The sequence below is a fragment of the Anomalospiza imberbis genome, chromosome W, assembly GCF_031753505.1.
Source record: "Anomalospiza imberbis isolate Cuckoo-Finch-1a 21T00152 chromosome W, ASM3175350v1, whole genome shotgun sequence".
Taxonomy (NCBI): domain Eukaryota; kingdom Metazoa; phylum Chordata; class Aves; order Passeriformes; family Viduidae; genus Anomalospiza; species Anomalospiza imberbis.
In genome coordinates this window covers 1,724,296-1,744,230 of record NC_089720.1, presented here as the reverse complement: position 1 = coordinate 1,744,230, position 19,935 = coordinate 1,724,296, and the positions used below count along the sequence as shown (strand labels likewise).

The 19,935-nt window shown below is 42.7% G+C and overlaps 1 protein-coding gene across 7 annotated transcripts in view; it reads right to left on the bottom strand.

Moving 5' to 3' along the window:
• LOC137464306 (ubiquitin-associated protein 2-like) overlaps positions 1-19,935 on the bottom strand; it is a 116,914-nt gene that overhangs the window by 45,757 nt on the left and 51,222 nt on the right. For 6 of the 7 annotated variants that reach the window (XM_068175593.1, XM_068175597.1, XM_068175599.1 and 3 more), the window contains 2 exons: positions 9,803-9,857; positions 8,507-8,610 (listed from right to left, as the gene is read on the bottom strand). The exons of the other annotated variant lie outside the window; for it this stretch is intronic. In XM_068175593.1, coding sequence (XP_068031694.1) covers positions 8,507-8,610; positions 9,803-9,857 — 159 coding nt within the window. The remainder of the gene's footprint in view (positions 1-8,506; positions 8,611-9,802; positions 9,858-19,935) is intronic. 7 annotated transcript variants of the gene reach the window in all.

Here is a 19,935-nt window from a genome sequence, read left to right as displayed (position 1 = left end):
CCACCCTATAACCAACTACCAGCAGAGGAAACACGTTACACTCTTTTCACTGACGGTTCTTGTCGCATCGTAGGGATGAACCGGAAGTGGAAAGCAGCCGTATGGAGCCCCACACGACAAGTTGCACAAGCTACCGAAGGAGAAGGTGGATCGAGCCAACTTGCTGAACTCAAGGCCGTTCAGCTGGCCCTGGACATTGCTGAAAGGGAGAGGTGGCCAAAGCTCTACCTTTATACTGATTCATGGATGGTAGCCAATGCTCTATGGGGCTGGCTGGGAAGGTGGAGGAAAGCCAACTGGCAACGTAAAGGAAAACCAATCTGGGCTGCTGATATATGGAAAGACATTGCCTCTCGGGTGGGGAAACTAACAGTGAAAGTCCGTCATGTAGATGCCCATGTCCCCAAAAGTCGGGCTAATGAGGAACACCGAAACAACGAGCAGGTAGATCAGGCAGCGAGAATAGAAGTGTCAAAGATAGACTTAGATTGGCACCATAAGGGGGAGTTGTTCCTGGCTCGATGGGCTCACGATGCCTCGGGTCATCAGGGCAGAGATGCCACCTACAAGTGGGCACGAGACCGAGGGGTGGATCTAACCATGGACAGTATTTCTCAGGTTATCCACGACTGTGAGACATGTGCTGCCATCAAACAGGCCAAGCGGGTAAAGCCCCTGTGGTATGGGGGGCGGTGGTCCAAGTACAAGTATGGGGAGGCCTGGCAGATTGACTACATCACACTGCCCCAGACACGCCAAGGCAAGCGCTACGTGCTGACCATGGTGGAAGCCACCACTGAATGGCTAGAGACCTACCCTGTACCTCATGCCACTGCCCGGAACACCATCTTAGGCCTGGAAAAGCAAGTCCTGTGGAGACATGGCACACCTGAGAGAATTGAATCTGACAACGGCACCCATTTCAAGAACGGCCTTATCAACACCTGGGCCAGAGAACATGGTATCGAATGGATATATCATATCCCCTATCATGCTCCAGCTGCCGGCAAAGTTGAACGGTGCAACGGACTCCTTAAGACTACCCTGAAGGCACTTGGTGGGGGAACATTTAGAAACTGGGAAAATAACCTGGCAAAAGCAACCTGGATGGTCAACACCCGAGGATCCATCAATCGAGCTGGCCCTGCCCAGTCTGAACCCTTGCACACAGTAGATGGAGATAAAGTCCCTGTGGTACATATGAAGGGTATTTTAGGGAAAGATGTTTGGATTAATCCCACCTCAGGCAGAGACAAACCCATCCGTGGGATTGTTTTTGCTCAAGGACCTGGTTACACTTGGTGGGTAATGCAGAAAGATGGGGAAACCCGTTGTGTACCACAGGGAAACCTGGTCTTAAGTGAGAACTGAGTATAAGATTTCATTGTGACACAGATGGAAATAGAATAAGGGGTGGATAATGTCCTGGCTTGTAAAATAAGCATGTATTCTATTTTTGCCATCTGTTGGGAGTTAGGCAGTTTTTCTTATCTCTTTCAAGAACAATGACACTGCCAGGAAGATAATCTCCTGTTAATGGGCTATTGAATTACTCACTGTGGCTGGTAAGACTAGTTACATCATCCCATTGTGAGATGCTCCACCCAGAAGGAGGAGCCAAGCATCCCTGCCACCATAAAACAAGCATTTCTGAGACAATAGACAGCCTTCTTCGCCGGATTTCCCAGAGGAATCAGGAACCAGGCCCAGCTGCTCCTTCACCGCATCTTCAGAAAGGACCTACACCCTTCTGCAGATTGCCGCTCCAGGAGGAGCAGCCACCATCTGGCTGGACTACTGTCAACACCCTGACTTCTCAGGGTGTCAGGTTTTTCTCACTCTGCCAATTTGCTTGTGCTAAATTGCATTGTTATTTAGTTTTTTTCCTTCCTAGTAAAAAACTGTTATTCCCATTCTCATATCTTTGCCTGAGAGCCCTTTTAATTCTGAAATTGTGATAATTCGGAAGGAGGGGGTTTACCTTTTCCATTTCACAGGAGGCTTTTGCCTTCCTTCACAGACTCCTGTCTTTTCAAACCAAGACACTAACATAACAGCACTGTAAGTTAAGGGAAAAAAATTGAACACTAATCCTTGTGATTAATAAGCCAAATCAAAAGCTCAAATTTGTACAACCTGCTTCCAGTCCCACATCTTGTCTGCCACTCCTTCCCCCTACCTCTATTTCCATCTTCCTTCCCAGCACTTTCCTCTATTTTAAAACTATTACCTCAGCTGCAGCATCCTCTAATAACCCCCAAGATGCTTTCCAACACAAGGTTGAAATTGTTTCCGACTTGGACAAAACTAAATAATTAAATTTTAAAGCCTACTCTTTTTCAAGAAAACTTTTTAGCTCAGGGACTTATTTCTGACATTCCTACAGTTTGTCTAAAGAAAAAAACACAAACAAAACACTCTCCCTATAGTCATATATAGAGAGATGTAGAAACATGGAAGATAAGGGGCTAATGTGTGTGCCTTAAACACCAATAGCTGGATGTCTGTGGAACCAACCAAGGATTGTTGGTAATGACACACTGTGAGAATGAACAGGATGTGGCTGGAAAAGGGGCCATATGGAGGTAGGGCAACACTTTCCTGGGACAAACCTCCTTGTTCTAGTTCCTGGAGATAAGCACGACACAGTCCAGCACAAGCACAGGAATGAGACTGAGAAGAGGCCATGGACGGGGGGGGGGGATGGGGGGGCGATGGGGGATTCAAAACACCAAAGACCCCCGGAAGCTGCCTGATCCATTTCCAGAAAGGTCTAGAAGAGACTGTGCATGAGAACTGATTTGCATAGAAACAAGAAACTTATCTCCAGGATGGGGAAAACTTATCTATAAAAAGGCACCCCCACAAGTGCCAGGGTGACTGGTGATTTCTTTCTTTCTCCTCCCTCTTTACTTCATCTCTCTCTTCCCTTTCACCCTACCCCTTTATCCAAAACCCACTGCCGTGTGCTTATATAGGAGATTAGGGACTAACACACCAATTTCAAGCCAAATGTGTAATTTACAAATAAATCTCTCTAAGCTTTTGCAGACCTTCTGATTTTTGTTATTCCTTTCAACCATGAACATTAACAAATCTTGGGTGCTCCCTTTCCCTTAAGGGTGGGATGTCACAAGAGACATTTTTGTTTTGTCAGTTATGGTACCTTTTCCCTTTGCCTGAAAGTAAATTAAGATTAGCAGTAAAAAGGTACTTTGCACCCCAAAAGAACATTCATGTTTAACTAGTTTACTTTCAATTTCCATCAACCAAATGATTTTGCAGGAACTCCTCACACTGACACTCACTCATTCATACCCTTAAGAATCACTAATCTGACAAGGACAGGGAAAATTCCCAAATGCCTTCTCACACCTTCTCCGTACCATGTTCCCCAACTTTTCATACATACCTCAAATTGTGTTACTGAAGTTCAGAGCAGTTCTCAGTGACATATGCACAGCCTAACAGCAACAATGCACTTGGCATCCAAACTGAAGTTCCACATGTCACTTTGGATTCCCACTAATCTATTTTCTCAGTAGTACACTCTTCATGTAGACACATTTGTACTTTTACTAGGATCTGTTTACCAACACCAAGATACTCTTATTCCTAGGCATAATTCTTCCATTACTGAAAACTGAGGAGATGCCTACAAGAAGGAACAGTTTGCCAAAGGGAACACACATGAAAGCTACCTTGAGTTAACAGAGAGAGTCACAAAACATTTGAGCTCACTTAGGAAGTGAAACACAAGTCAGTCATGTATAAGCCTTACAGTTGCATTCATTAATAACTAATCAGTGAATCTTCTACCTCTGGTCCAGTCTCCTCATGCCTTCCTTCTCTATCTTCTTTCTTTAGCTAACCTTATTGCTTCTGCAATACTTGTGACAACATACTTTGTCCTCTGCTACCATATAGCAAACAACATTATCAGTATTCCTAGGTGGAATTTACAAGTCATTAGGCATTCTTCTAACTTATCTGTTAAACTTATTTGAAAAATTAACATCAATGACAGTAAAAGATGTGTTTCTGTTTGCACTATAGCATCAAGTAATTTCAAAAGTAATTCCTAGGAAAGATACCATAATTTGGCTAGTGCTCCCTTTCAGCAGCTATTAATATACTCAAGGCCACTCTCCCACACTGGACTAGAAGGGACTCAGAGTGACAAAACAGCTGCATCATAGGCCCTCCTAAATTCTGGGCCTGTTATTGTCTTCTCTGGTTAAGTGAAAACTGGCTTATATGAAGTTTAGAAAGCTGCATCTCAAAAGGCTCAGCTCACAGCAGAGCCCAACAGAGCACACTCTGGCCTCCAGTCTTCTTCCACACTTGACACAGGTTGATGAAAAATCATCTGAGTAAGCTTCAGCAGTAAAGAGATCAGAAGTTACCCTTTGCTGGGGTTAAAAAAATTCTCATATTACTCGATGGTTCCCAAGTGTGGACAATAACATACATAAATTTCTCCATCCTGATGCAGGGTTTCCTGTGTCTTTATCTCCTGTAACAGAATACAGGAAGCAGAAAGGTATCCTGTTTTACCAGTCACAGAGAAGCAGGTTGTGGACATTCTCAGAGAGAAACAGTTTCCCAGGCATCATCCTGGGGAAATTGTGAGAAGCTCAGAGAAAAGAATTAAAACAATTCTTATCTTGGTCTCTGCAGCTGGTGTTTGTGAACATGTGGAACATGTTCTACGTGATGTTTATGGAAAGATGGTGTTGTTCCTAATTAACCAATGGGGTGACAGGTGTTATTAAGAACCAATCAGGTTCCGGGTGAATGATGTTGCTTATAAAAATGTGAAGTTTTGTGATAAAGTGAGCTTTTATGCCTTCTGAAAATGCATGGAGTTGTGTTGCCGTCATTCCCATTCCTGACTCAACAGTGACAGCAGGTCACATTCTTCATTTCTGAATTGCCACAAGATCACTGTTAAGCAGTTCCTTTCTAAACTAGGCCCGTCTCTTGTCTTTAGCCAGGAGTGTGTACTTCACATTTGAAACTTCATACAGAAACACACAGCTGCTTCTATCTTCAGACAGGCTGATTCCTCTTTTGGCTTTCATTCAATTGCTTACTTATGCTTTAATTAACAATTCTCTTCAAAGGTAGCAGATCTTACAATTCTTCTCCATCCTAGAGACTCACATTCTTATATTACACAGGTGGGGCTGCCAAAGCCATCCCAGTGTCACTGAGTGAATTCATATTTGTAAATGTTTTTTCTTTTTCTACTTAAATATTCACACCCTACTGTTCAATGCCCATGGACCAATCACTTTTAGTAGGACTTATGTGAGATATGAGTTGTTTAGCTTAATAAGTAAGTTTTAAATAAGAAGGAGTCATTTAAGAGTTATAATATTGTGTGATTTAGTATGCCGTTTGCTTTGCTTTACTTGCTTACCATGAGTAGCTGTATTTGCTGAAGCCTTAGGCTGCAAGCTGTATTTTCACCATAGATATTCTTTTGGCTAGAACAGAGTTCACTTTCTTAGTAATTTTCCTAGTAGCTGGTGCAGTACTGTGTTTTGAAGGTATAGAAGCCCAGAGATTTCTTTGTTCTGGGTGCCTATTCAGAGACAACCAGCTCCAGCTGACCTGCTGCTATACCACTCTATTAAACTACTTATTTTTATTAAATCCAGCACCTGAGACTGCTGTGGAAAACCTAAGGTTGAGCCTGAAAAAGAAGGAAGTGCACCCAAGAGTAGGTGTGTATTAAAATTCCATTTGTAGACTTATTGGAAACAGAGAGGGGTGTGTGGCCTGATCAGTGTAAACTGCACAAGGAGACAGGGCTGGTACTTGGCCTGATCAGAGTAAAGTGCAAAAGGATAAATAAGTGATGGGAAATATACCCGACACAGAAAAGAGGATGCCCTTGACTAAGGTACTACAAAACTGGAAAAGAATTTTGGTACAGCAAATTATCAAAAAGAAGTACACAGATATTTTATATTGAGAAGACTGGCCATTTATAACTAGAGATGGAACCCTGGCAGAACAGTGGCCACTGCAAGGGACCTTTGATCAGCACAGACTTACCTTTCTGCAACATAGACTAAAGGATAGGTTCCCAGGACAAATGGATTACTGATACATTTGGCATGGTTGGGTGTGAGAGAAAAAACACCCAAGTCAGGTGGGAGATGAAAGAGGTATCACCAAAGGTAATGCTTGCAGTAGCTGAGCCTACTGGCCCAGACAAGCCTCAGATAATTGCTCTGCTGGCTGCCAGACTCTATCCTATGCTTTCTAGTGTCTTGCCTAATCCTGCTGCCATGTAACAGAGGGTTGTGGTTGGAGCACCACCTGTATTGCAAATATTTACTAAACCACCTTGGAATCCTGGTGACTTGGCTCTATGTGGGAAGTAAAATGCCAAGACTAAGGAAGGATGCTGAGAAACGTACTCAACTATTTTCCAATATATGCACTAGATACAATCCAAGCTAGGGAGATACTGAGGTGTTGCTTAGAAAATTATTCCAACCTGATAAAAGATAACATAAATAATAAGGATGCTAAATTGGCTCAACAGGCAAGAGGTGACAGAAACCCCTGGGCAGCAAATAATCCAAACTGGGACTATAACAACTACTCACTTTTTCATCTACCAATTCCCTAGGGCTGCTCTCAGTCCATTCTCCACCCACCATGTATGTGTGCTTGGGATTTCCCTGACCCAAGTGCAGGACCTTGCACTTGGACTTGCTGAACTACATGAAGTTTGCACTGGCCCACCTGTCAAGGTCACTCTGGATGGCATGGATACAGCTCAAAATCTAACTTTGATAGAGGCAATCAGCAAGAGAAAAGTTAATTCTTCCAATGCTACTAACTGTTGTTTAACAGTCAATTCCAGTTGTTGTGTATGGTTGGACATGGAATTTCAAGTAAATAGAATATATGTTAATGTGACATGCAAAAAAATTCACTTTCAGCTAGGTATGCTCTTGACTAGAATAGACTTAATTTTCTTCTCAGTAGCTGGTACAGCGCTGTGTTGTGGATTCAGTATGAGAATAATGTTGATAATACACTGATGTTTTAGTTGTTGCTACATAGTGTTTACTCTAAATCAAAGACTTTTCAGTTTTTCATGCTCTGTCAACTGAGCTAGTGCACAAGAAGTAAAAATGCAAGTGTTGAATGGTGGATGCTGCTGCCTATTATCTGTTCCCAACAAACCTCTCCTGTAGAAAAACAAGTTGGGTTAATATTCAGGCAATGCAGTCAGACCCCCACACAACATTCACCACAGCTGGCTCAGTGAGAGAGGCAAGAAAGGCTCTTTTTACAAGGTTTTATTCCAGCGAAGTAATCACATGAGGCTGAAGGGGACCCAGTGAGAAAGAGAACAACCATATGGTGCAGGCAGCTTAAGAAGGGGAAGGGGTGGGGGGCAGAGCTAAGGGCAGGGCAAAGGGGATTAGTCTCCAGGGGAGGGGAGGCAGCTACCAGTGGTATCAAGCCAGTGAGGCGACAGGGAAAGGGGAAACCAGTGGAAGTTGCAAAACACAAGTCCATGTGGAAGTCTGTCTTTTCCCCCCAGGAGGACTAACTCTATGGTAGGTAGTTACTGCCGTTGCCAAGGCAGAGAACTTGGGAATTGACTGAGAGGAGAGAGTTCATGGGATGCTACAAAGAAGTACAAACCAGAAGATAAAAAGGCTACAGCCATCAGCAGAAGTTGTGACTTGACAAGATAAGAACAGTTAGTGGCCTGTCTGTGTGGACACAGAGAAAGAACAGAATAAAGGGTTATAAGACCCCAGACCAAAAATCACCATTGGACCAAGAGGTGTGTGCAAGGTATGTGAAGAATGGGTGAAGAACATGTGCATAGATTACGTGGGCATAAAAGTCTAGGGTTTTCTTTGTTTGGGGTCCCTCTCCAAAAGCACTCAGGTCGAGTTGACCTGCTGCTATACCACTCTTAAATTATTTTTATAAAATCAGATGCCTGAGACGCTGCTGTGGGAAACCTAGGGTCAAGCCTGAAGAAGGAGGAAGCACACCTGAGAGTGAATGTGTGTTAGCAAGGAGTCGAAAGGGGCACCCATTGGTTCACTGGAGCTGCCTATTACGAAGGAACTCTGGTCTAAGCAGTTAAAGTCTCAGGTGGTATGTGTGTGACTCCTTGAATGGTGTGAGAATGCCCAGGCATTGGCTTCTTTAACACAGTTCTTCACATACAAGACTCTTCCAATAACTCTTCAAATCCCTTTGTCTTTCAAGGGTTTGTTAGCATTAAAGCAAAAAAGTTGCAAATTGCCTTCCCTTCATTCTAACAAGAGAGTCAGGCTAGAGCATGTGCTCTGCACATTAGTAGCAATTAAGCTATAAAAAAGAACTAATATCTGTGTCATGTGAAATGTATTCACATTTTCAGAAGTTAACTGAACACTAACAGAATGGTTATTTCAACTGCAATTTGCTACAGGTCTTAATTCCAATCCTTCTACTTCTTGAAGCATCTTACCAGTTCCATCATCTGCATCATTCTGACCAGTCTCCCAGATCTCTGATTTTGTCCCAAAGCCATCAGTGGCAGAAGACTCCATATAGTCTGCAGGGTTAAATGTCCTAGATTTTTAAAAGTTTAAAAATGGAAGAGAACACACGGGTCATTCAATGAACATAGATGTCATCATTTTTATCTGAAGTTGCATTAGGTTTAACTTATTGATTTCCACATAATCTATCTTGATAGTTTTAGTTTCAAAAAATTTTCCTCTGTGAGCAGACACAGATAAAAGAGGGAGAAAAGGGGAGAAAAAAAAAGTGAAGAGACTGAAAAAAAATTACTGTAGAGAAACTGAAACAAACCAACAATTCCTGAAATAGCAGTTAACAGCATACCTACTCCTCCAGTCTTATAAAGCATTAGTTTATATGCACAATGATAAGCCTCTCTCAGGTGATAGTTTCTCAGAAGGTGGCTTACTGATGAGAAACCAGTATCATGTCCTTTCAGTGCACCAGACCTGTGCAGGACAGGAGTCAGAACATCAGTAAGACTATTTCAGAATGCACTCTTGACACCAATGCCAAAATACACAGATGAAGCTAAAAGGTCAAAAAGGATCATTGAAGAAAAACCTCTTTTCAGTTTATCATCTACAAGTATGAACAGGAAGAATTATCAGAAAAGTAGAATTAGCCTTCTGTTCATCATGACATCAATGGTGTTACATGAAATGTCATTAAAGGCAAACACTGAGTGAAAATAGTGGAGGCTACACTTCATGAAGCAAGTTATTCCACCAAAACTGAGAACAAACTTTAGAGCTGCTGAGTAACTTCTTTTGATTTTGTCTTAGGGTCAATGTACATCCAAACAGCTAAAGCATGAAACCTCAAAAACAGGAGAAAGTTTAGAACCACTAGTCTTCCTGGTTTATATAGAACTTGAAAGTTCTACATTACATTGAAACAAATATATATTTTAAATTGACCTAGAACTATATGCACCACACAAAACCTTTAGTCTCCAAGACATGACTGATGGCTGCTACTGAAAGGTACAAATGGGTTCCCCAAGTTTGAGATATTAACATTGAGTGAACTCACATTAGGTTTGTATAGGTGTGTCTAGGTAGAAATACTGGTTTAAGACAAAAATAATCCATTAATAATCTAAGACATTTTAAATTTTTGTATCTATACAGGTTTATCAAACATACAGCAATATTAAGACACTTAGTGGCAACACTGTCATTTAATATTGCCAGTGAATTTGATCCTTGCCAAAATATGTGCTCTGTGTGTTTCTTACCCCATGCCTTGGGCTGAAAACCTCCCTGCTCCTCTCCCTCTGCCACGTCCAAACCCTAGGAGAGAAAACACCATTTAATAGCAACAGCAGAGGAGCCACCAATTTCTAGTCTGTCACATTAGAAAATATAATGGTTGAAAAAAAAAGTACTGTGGTTAAATATAATTTACTTGCCAAATTTCCCTAACACATGCAAGTAAGCCACAGTTCATATAACATTTTGTGTTTCAGTAGGACTTGCAATTCTTTGCTTCCTTTTCTGTATCTAGTGAAGTAGCTCCAAATGCCAAGAAAAAGAATTTACCTAAAGAATCATCCCATGAGACTGCTATTGCCAAATCATTAGACATTGTTCAAAATTTCATTTAATTTTTCCCTCTTGCCTAAATGCTTTAAAATTCCAGCCTCCCTGCATACCTTGATCTCTCAAGAAATTCTATCACTTCTTATCTGTGAGAAGAAAGCTTAAATATTCCATTTGCTTCCTTCTCTGACTCAGCCCATCCCTACCCTCCTGTGCTTTCACCAACCTCTTCCAACACATTCCTTCTGTTTCCCCTTTAAGCATAACTACTGGCATTATAATAATCCAATTAAAATTACTCAAACTTCCTTGTTATTACCCACAAGAATATTAATTTCTATTTTAACAACAACAAATATTTGTTGCCTCCAATTTTGGTAACCAACCTCAGTTTACAAGCTTCTTAATATAGTGAATGACTTTATTTTTGCATGTTGCATAGGGCCAAGAAAGCATGAAAATTTTTGTATTACTTAACCATCCATAAAGCACATGTCTATGCAAACTGTTAGAAACTATTTCTTACATGCAGCATATTTCTACATAGTTTTGGTGGATTTTTTTTATTTTTTATAACATCAGTATCTGAGGCTTTTTCAGTTTGTTGGGATTTTTGAGGGAGACCATATATATTATTTGGTATTACAAGAGTTGCTGCTGAGAACAAAGTGATGTTTATTTTAATGACAAAATTATGTGGTTATAAAAAGTCACTGAACAACTACAAGCTTACCAGAACACAAAAGTTATAATCCTAAGTCACTGATATACTGGTTGTCCAAACATCAGAATTACCTATGAAAGGCTTCACATTTGGATCAAAATTACCCCTTATTTTGAGGGGACCATCTAAACTGAATAAACAGTAGCTCCAAGACATGGCAAATTCAGTTTAGAAAGTTCCTATTTTAATGACTTTCCTTTTCATTCCCTTACCACTTGTTCTCCTCCTTGCCCTAGTTCACTATCCATGTTTTAAAAGACATTTCTGGACTGCTAAAATACTGTGGTTGTTTGACCTTGGCTGGAGGTCAGGTGCCCACCAAAGCTGCTCTTATCACTCCCCTCCACAAATGGACAGGGGAGAGATCACTCACCAATTACCATCACAGACTAAACAAACCTGACTCAGAGAAATTTATTGAATTTATGATCAAAATCAGAGTAAGATAATGATAATGAGAAGTAAAATAAATCTTAAAAACACCTTCCCCCCACTCCCCCCTCCTTTCCAGGCTTAAATTTATTCCTGATTTTCTACCCCCTCTCCCCCAACAGTGCAGTGAGATGAGGAATGGAGGTTACAGACAGTTCATCACATGTTTCTGTCGCTACTTCCTCTACAGGTAAAGGAGTCCTTCCCCTGTTCCTGCATGAGATCCTTCCCATGGGAGACAGTCCTTCATTAACTTCTCCAGTGTGAGTCCTTCCCACAAGCTGCAGTTCTTCATTAACTGCTCCAGTGTGGATCCCTTTCATAGGGTCAGTCCTTCAGGAACAGGCATGGGTCCCCCACGGGGTCATAAGTCCTGCCAGCAAACCTGCTCCAGCGTGGGCTTCTCTCTTCATGGGGCCACAGGTCCTGCCAGGACCCTACTCCAGCAGAGACAACCTTCTTTTGGGCATCTACCTGCTCCAGTGTGGGGTCTTCCACAGGTTGCAGGTGGGTTTGTGCTCTCCTGTGGACGTTCATGGGCTGCAGGTAGACATCCTGCAGGTCTTCACCATGAGCTGCAGGGGAATCTCAGCTCTGGCACCTGGAGCACCTTCTGCACCTCCTTCACTGATCTTGGAGTCTCCAGCACTGTTTCTCGTGTATTATCACTCCTCTCTTCCTTGGATGCAATTACTTCTGTGCAATATTTTTTCCCCATCCTTAAATATGCTATCACAGACATTACTACTGCCACTGATTTGGCTCGGCCTTGGCCAGTGGTGGATTTGTCTTGGAGCCAGCTGGCATTTGCTCTGTCAGACATAAGAGAAGCTTCCAGCAGCTTATTGTAGAAGCCATCCCTGTAGTCCCCCCCTCCCCTTGCTACCAAAACCTTGCCATGCAAACCCAAGGACTTCTTAGAAATATCAAATTAGAAGGATAGCTTTATCCACATTTTGATGAAAGGGTTTACCCCTATTCTATACAGGATGACAACCATGTAAACCTGCAGAGGAAGGATTTCCATCTAGCAAGGCAGAACAACAAGAACACGGAAGAATGAAGTCTGACACTAGGCCATTTCCCCCTCTTTAAACCCTTCACAATCATCTGGAGAGAAGAGACAGAGATTAGGAAAGGGGTAACAACTGCAACCTGGCAGTTGCCATCCCTCTTCACTGAGCCCACACATGGAGCTGTGCTCTTTGCTCTGTCATAAACAGTGTCCCAGACCCGGCTGTACCCATCTGATAACTCAGCCTTCTAAACCTCCTTGCTCAGCCTACCTCTTCTACTGCTCTTCTCTCCTTCACCCACCTAAAATCCACAATCTGGGAAGCTGATCCATGGTATTACAGGGTTGCAGCTTTAGAAGTGAGTGCACGCTGGATTATCTTTCTGCCTAGTAAATATTGGTTTTGTTGTGAATTGCGGTGAAAAATCAAGACCCCACAATTCTAATAGAGATTTGTAGGGAACGGCATGTTTTTATTTAGAGCGCTGGGCACACACAGGGATTTCCCTTCAAAGGGCATGCGCGCCCCTGAGAACTCCCGATCCTTTTTTATTACTCTTACGAATTTACATATTCATAGAATTTCACAATAGGTTTATGTATATTCATTCTGCTGATTTTACGTTACACTTACAGCTAGTTACACTTATACTCAGTTTTTGTCAGAAAGTACAGAAAGAACTCCTGGGTCACTCTGCGCTGTCTGTTTCAAGGTCCGAGGAGTTTTTCTTATCTCTTTAGCTTGGAAATTTGCATTCTTTCTCCTTAGCTGGGGCAGTTTTGCTAGTGCTGCAGTTACTAGACTAAACAGCATATTTTACTTATGTTAGCAAGCTCAAAGCGGCACATTTCACCTAAATCCAAATGGATTTTCTACCCCATTAAATTTTTACTCTGTTTAATCCCCCCCTTTCCTGCATGTAAGTAAATTCTTTTACTTAATGCAAATCACTACAATAAGTGTCCCTTAATGCTTTACCATATACATTTGATAAGGAGTTTAAAACAGCTACTTCTTGTAGTATTCTCCAATTCCAAATTAGCAATATGAAGGATAATCCTAAACTTCAATAACAAAATTGCAAATGCCAAAAATTGGAATGATTTTTAGTAGACAAAATAAAATCACTGTTATGGATTTTTTAAAACATTACAAGCAATTCTCAAGCATACACAACTTTTACTAGTATATACAAGCACAGTTTTCTGATCAGTGACTGGATGAATCTCAAAGTGGCAATTACTTTGTTCAGTGTCAAGACACACATCTTGAGTATTAATGCTATTGCCTTCACAAATGAATCCTTGTTGTTCTCTAGTAACACAAGATTCTAAGTTTACTGTTTGCCACTTTTCATTCACTTTTCGTGCCCACACCCTATGCTCTGATGGGTAGAGCACTGTTTTTTATTATTTAATCCTAGTGCAATGATGGGGTGGATCACATGAACAGTGGCATTACATATAGTAAGCACAAAGGCAGTGGCCACATTAGAAGCAGGATCATAGGTAAAATTTACCATAGTCCACCAGGATTGAAATTTCCTTTCAAAATCAATCACATTATCCCAGACAATCTTTTGAATTTCAGCTGGAAAATCACTTTCATTTCCTTCCCATATGATCAGGGCTGCTGTTGCCTGCATCCATAACTGTGCTTGTATACAGCTGAAAGCTAAAGACACATTATCTTGAACTGTACTAAGCACTTCTACTATTAACTTGTGGTCTTGGTTCCTGGCCTTTTCCCACTTTGGCAGTACCTTTGAAATCTGCCACTGGCTGGTTCCTAATGCCAATGGAGATGACTGCTTCAATTCTGTTAAACTACTTGTTGCAGTGGCTAGCTTGTTCATCAGTATTTCTGAATCAATTCCATTTAAAACTCCTAATCCTGTCCCTAATATCTTAGATCCCTTCTTATTCTGCTCCTGAGGTGTATTTGTCTTTGTAACCACATTGTCCAGCCCTCAAAAGATGTTCTTAGGAAAGAGGAGAAGGCTGGCTGGATTTCTGAGATGTTAATTTGCATTAGCAATTCAACACGTTTGCGAGACCACTCTGGATTGAACAACAGTTGCTGTTGACCCATATTTATCACTACGTATGGGCCTATTTCATATACCTTAGGTTCAAGTGTGGTTTGGATCTGAGCTGCCTGAGTACTGGTGTGAGTTGTATGTGGTATAACATCTATTTTAAATTTAAATGAGAGTCCGACTTCATCACGAGCCCACAGACAAATCACTTCTACAGGCTGAATTAATGTGAAATTACACCAACAATCTAATTTACTTGGGCTATCACAAACCTCCCGGTGCCTGTATACAGGAGAGGCGGAGACACTAACTTCCACAATTCTTGTTACTCCTGCTTTTCATATACCTGATTCTCGTGGATTACTACAGTAGATAGGTTTAAATCTTTTCTCTCAAAAGGTTCCCCCATGGATCCAGTATACTGATTAAAAGCCTGGGATCAAGGCCATTCAATATCAGTTTGGATAGAGGTACTTTCTAATTCTGAGACTTCAATTATGATTATATACAAAACAATTCTGTAAATGAAATTACAATCTACCCCTGGCCGCAATATACTCATTTTGCCCGAGTAAGTTTTACTCTCAGTTCATTGTCTCTTGGTGTCAATTTTCAAGGGGGTTCTGGGGCCTGCTTCATTCGAGCGTGGTGGATCCAGGTATTTTGCTTCTTAATCTTGATTGCGGTGAAGGTGGTGAGAAGCGCCTGGAATGGTCCTTCTCACTGTGGTTCCAAAGTCTTTTCTGTAAGAGACTTAATGCTTCTGGCCACCCTGAAAATGTATTTGTAAATACTGATACTCCCCTTTCCTTGGGGGTCTTGAAAAGCCAATTTACCACTGCTGTCCAGATCTATGGCCCCTCCCAATCTGACCAAGTTTTGTCTGGGTGTATTCTTGGGGTTAGTTTGGAGGCAAGGATCACACTGTCAGTTCACCTGAGTGATAAATTCCTGGTAATGATCCTTTCAATCAGATATGTGTTCTAAAAAGCCTGTGGAAGTTACCACTTAAAAGTCAACACTTCATTTCGATGCACTCTGTAACACTGGCAATCTTGGTCATTCTGGGAAAGGAGCCACGCTTTATAAAAGTTTTTAAGTAGTTAGGCCCCAGTGTGTTTTCTGGTGTTCCTCCCTTACTAGTGACCACACGGGAAGGGATTACCAGCTCCCTTTCAATGGTAGCCCACCCCTCTTGGTTATATGTCCCTTTTGATTAGTATTATTATATTCTGGCTTACCTTTAAGGGAAATCTGTCCATAATTACCTCACCTTTTTTTGCTTTCTTTGCCTTTCCATCCACCAGCTCATTTCTTTTCCCAATTTTGAGCTCACTCTCTGGTGTGCTTTTATATGCATACTTCCAGCATCCGGATTATCTCTTCAGCAGTCCCCTCTCTCTCCAGATAGCTCCATGTGTGTGCACAGCTCTGAATGCATTTCCAAGGCACAGGTCAGTGTGATAATCTCAGCCTTCTGCACAGAGGTGCCTGTTGGTAAGGGTCCAGATTCTATTACCTCTCTGCAGGTAGTGACTGCATATCCAGCATGTCGCTTTCCACTGGCAACGTAGCTACTCCTGTCAGTGAACCAAGTCTCTGCAGCATCCAAAGGAGTGTCCTTTAAGTCTGGGTGGCTGGAGTAAGTAGCTTCAATAGTCTCCGGGCAATCGTGGTGTACTGCTTCTCCCTGATTTCCACTGAGAAAAGTTGGGTTGACAATGTTAGTTACCACTCTCTCTATATCATCTTGTTCTACCATGATGGCCTGGTACTTCAGGAACGTCTGTGATGAGAGCCAGTGGCTACCCTTTACTTCCAGTACTGCGGACACTGTGTGGGACACTAGTAAAATCAATTTCTGTCCCAGGGTAAACTTGTGTGCTTATTAAATATTCAGCACTACTGCTGCTACAGCTCTGAGGCAACCTGGCCATCCTTTGGCATTGCATCTAGTTGCTTGGAAAAGTAAGCAACTGCCCTCTGGTATGAATTCAAGTCCTGAGCCACATGGGAGAATAGGAAGAATAGCTTACTTACATCTGGAAGTCCCAAAGTTGGAGTTGACATGAGGGCACTCTTTAGCTGGTAAAAGGCCCATGTGACTTTTTTTGTCCACTGGAGATCTCTATCTGAAAAACAGTCCATAATTATAAACCCTCAGCTGGCACCACCCTGCCATGCCTGTGCCTTTTCTTTAATACTCTGTATCCTTGGAGTTCTAGGAAATTTGAAAGTCTTCTTTCTTCCTGTGGAGTTTCCCAGGATTCTGGATCTTTGCAAGTTGTTCTCAAAACAGAGTGGGGGATTTTGAATCCTTGAGGCACATGGACCATGTGAGCTGGGTTTTGCACCTGCTTTTAGGGCTTTGCTATTCAAATGTAAAAATTTTCTGGCTGACTTTGTGGATAGGGAGGCAAAAGAAAGCATCTTTCAGATCTAAAACAGTAAACCAGGTTAGTTCAGGTGTTAAACAAGTTAGTAAAGTATATGGATTTGCTACCGCAGGATATAAATCCTTTGTTATCTTATTGACAGCCCTCAATCCTGTATTATCAATTATTGGGCTAATTTCTCCCCTATCTTCTTTTTCGGGGGGCACTGCTTAATTCTCACTGCTTGTTTCCCTTCCTTAAGCTTGATTAGTATGGGGGGCATTCTTCGCCCTCCCTGGTACATCAGAGGCCCATACCCCTGAAAAATACTTGTCCTAATATCTCTTCACTAATTTCCTCCTTATTTTCAATGGCTGTTAATGTTAAACTTAACACCTCTATGTACTTTTGATCATTTACCTCCAAAGTAACCTCCCCATTTTGGAATGTAATGGTTGCTTGTAACTGCTCTGACAAGTCTCTCCCTAAAAGTGCCTTTGGAGAATTGGGCATATACAAAAACTTGTGACTACTCCATAGTTTTCCCAATTTATATTTCAAAGGTTTGCAAAAATATGCCTTCTCAGATTGGCCAGTTGCTCCCCACACCACAACATAATCATTTTCCACAGGTATTAATGCTTTATTTAAAACTGAATATATGGCCCCTATATCTACTAAAAATTCCACCCTTTTCCTTTCTCCTGGTCCCACTGCCTCTCGCAGAGGGCTGTTACCTCCTAGTTCTGGATGAGATTGGACTGCCAGGAGGGGGATAGGTTCGAGTGGGTATACTTTTGGAGCCTGAGTCATCTTCCCTTTTGGGGAGGTCCTCCTCATCCTCCCTTACCTTAGGAGGAGCCTTTAACAAATCATGTATTTCATTTTTGTGTCCCAGCATGAAAAATTTTGTCTGATTTCACACATCGCTGCCTTATACTGCATGCTGAACAACACGTTTGATTTGCCTTCTCTTTGCTCTGTTTTCTTTTTCAAGAGCTAACACCAGTGGGTCAGAGGGAACTCTGAACCCACAGTTACTCTGTCATTCTCAGTGATTCTTTAATGTGAAAAACATATCAGCATACAAGACCTCACCTTATTTGCTTTCCCATCTTAAAACAGCACTGATTGCAATAAGGTATTATAAATCTTTTTATTTTCCGAGCCGCCCCTATTGGTGGCTTTCTTCCAGCGAGTGCCCCCCCGCTCCCCCCCATCAAAGGGGCTAGTTCAGGAACCTCTTTGCTCTGGTTAGTTCTCATTCCTTATACTATTTTGCTTCCACCCAAGCCTCACAGTCTTTTCTCAGTTTTTCTCACACACAGACCTCTGGGCGGCAGATATCAGATGCGATCCTCCACACACAAGCTTTAAGATCTCAGGTTCTGAATTGGCTTGATCAGGAGCCTTCAATTTACACTTGGGGCATAGAACAGCAAAACAAGCCCCTTTCACAAACTCTGCATTGTTGCATCGCGGTTTGGGATTTAGGTTAGGGGTTCTGATCTGTTAGCTAGCTGTGTTCTGTGTACCCCCACGCACCCCCTGTGTCTGTTCCCCTTTCCACCCCCCCCACGGCTGTTCACTCTGGGTCCCTGGCTGTTAGAGCCACTCCTGTGACCACTCCCCGTCCTGCCTGGAGGGTTCAGTGCGCCTCACTCCGAATTCCCATCCCCCGTCTGCCCCAGAGCCTGGGGTCTGCCCCGGCCGTGTCCCGTTGGGTGCCGTGGTCCACGTCATCGCCACGGCACCTGCCCCCATTGGGCGGGAGGGTCCCTGCTCTCCTCGCTCTCTCCCCGATATAATCCCGTGCTTCGGAGTGCCCGAGACTGTGTTTCCTCACGCGCAAGCTGGGAACGGGTCGCGGCACCTCGGCACAGCTCCCCGCGGCAATAAAAGACTTTCAGCCTTCCAAGCGTGGGGAACTACAGACGTTCCTTCACTCTTTACTGGTGTCTCTCGCTCGCAGTGGCGAGAATCCACTGGCACCCCCACCCGGACTGCGGCACGAAGCCGAGTCTGGAAACACGCGGCAATCCCAAGTCCCGGAGGGATGCGGTGCTGCTCTAGGTGCCGGAGCTGCCCGGGGACAGGGAAAACACAGTGAGATGCTGCCCTGCATTGCAATAGTACTCATGCAAGGTGCCAGCCTCTTAATACACCAAAAACTTCCGGGAATTGCCTGCAGGCTATTCCGTTTATCACTTTGGCGTCTATCACTTAACCTCTATGGCGGGTTGTTTTTAATCCAGACTTACTATATTACCAGCTGAGGTCTGATAAAGCCCCTTTATATAAACTCATTTGTCTCCTTTATTTAAACTCTCTTTTACAAAATCTCAGTCTTTTCCTGTTCTCTTCCCGCATAATCTAATTAAAGCATTGTTTCTACTGACATTTATTTTGCTGCCTTGCAAAAGGCTGTGCCTGTTATAGTAAAAACTCTGATATGCCCACAAACACAGACCCCCCCTCCTTATCTCAAATTCACGAGAGTCAGGGCTTAAGTTGCTGTGGGAGAGAAATTCCTGGAATTCCTTTAATTTGCTTTACCACAGTTAAACATAAATCACCATACTGTAGCTTTTCTGCAGAAAATGCTACACTTGTTGCAAACAAAATCCTAAAATCTCCACAAACACAACCCTACAATCCCAATAATCAAATTACCACAATGCGGGGGAAAGAACCACACAAACTCACTGGGAAAGGTGGCATCTCTTAAAGTGCCCACTTTTCTCAACACAACACAGCATACAACACCTCAGCACCTATCCACATCAGCTTCCTCTGGTCCCCACACACTCTGGACACAATCAGAACAACACCACACAGTAAAATTCCAGGAATCAAGTCCAAACCACTGGGGCAGAGGAACCCCCTAAGTTTGTCTAGCTATGGTTAAAATGTGCACAGTCTACACAAATCTACACAAATCACCACCTTTAAACACAGTAAACATCCCCACCCACGTTTCTCCACTTGTTCCACTTCTCCGCGGGGAACTCCCTTCCCCCACAGCCTGCCCCAGCTGGCACCTCGGGCCTCACCTGGCCGCTTCAGATGCAAGTAAAACTTCCCCCCCCACGCCACGGGTACACTCACTCCTTCGTTCATTCACTCCCTTTATACAACATGCACTCACACGATTACAAACACATTAACCACTCAATGTCCGGACAATACAAGCATACAAACTTCGGGTTCACTCGACTCACCACCAGAGCCGCTCACTCGTGGT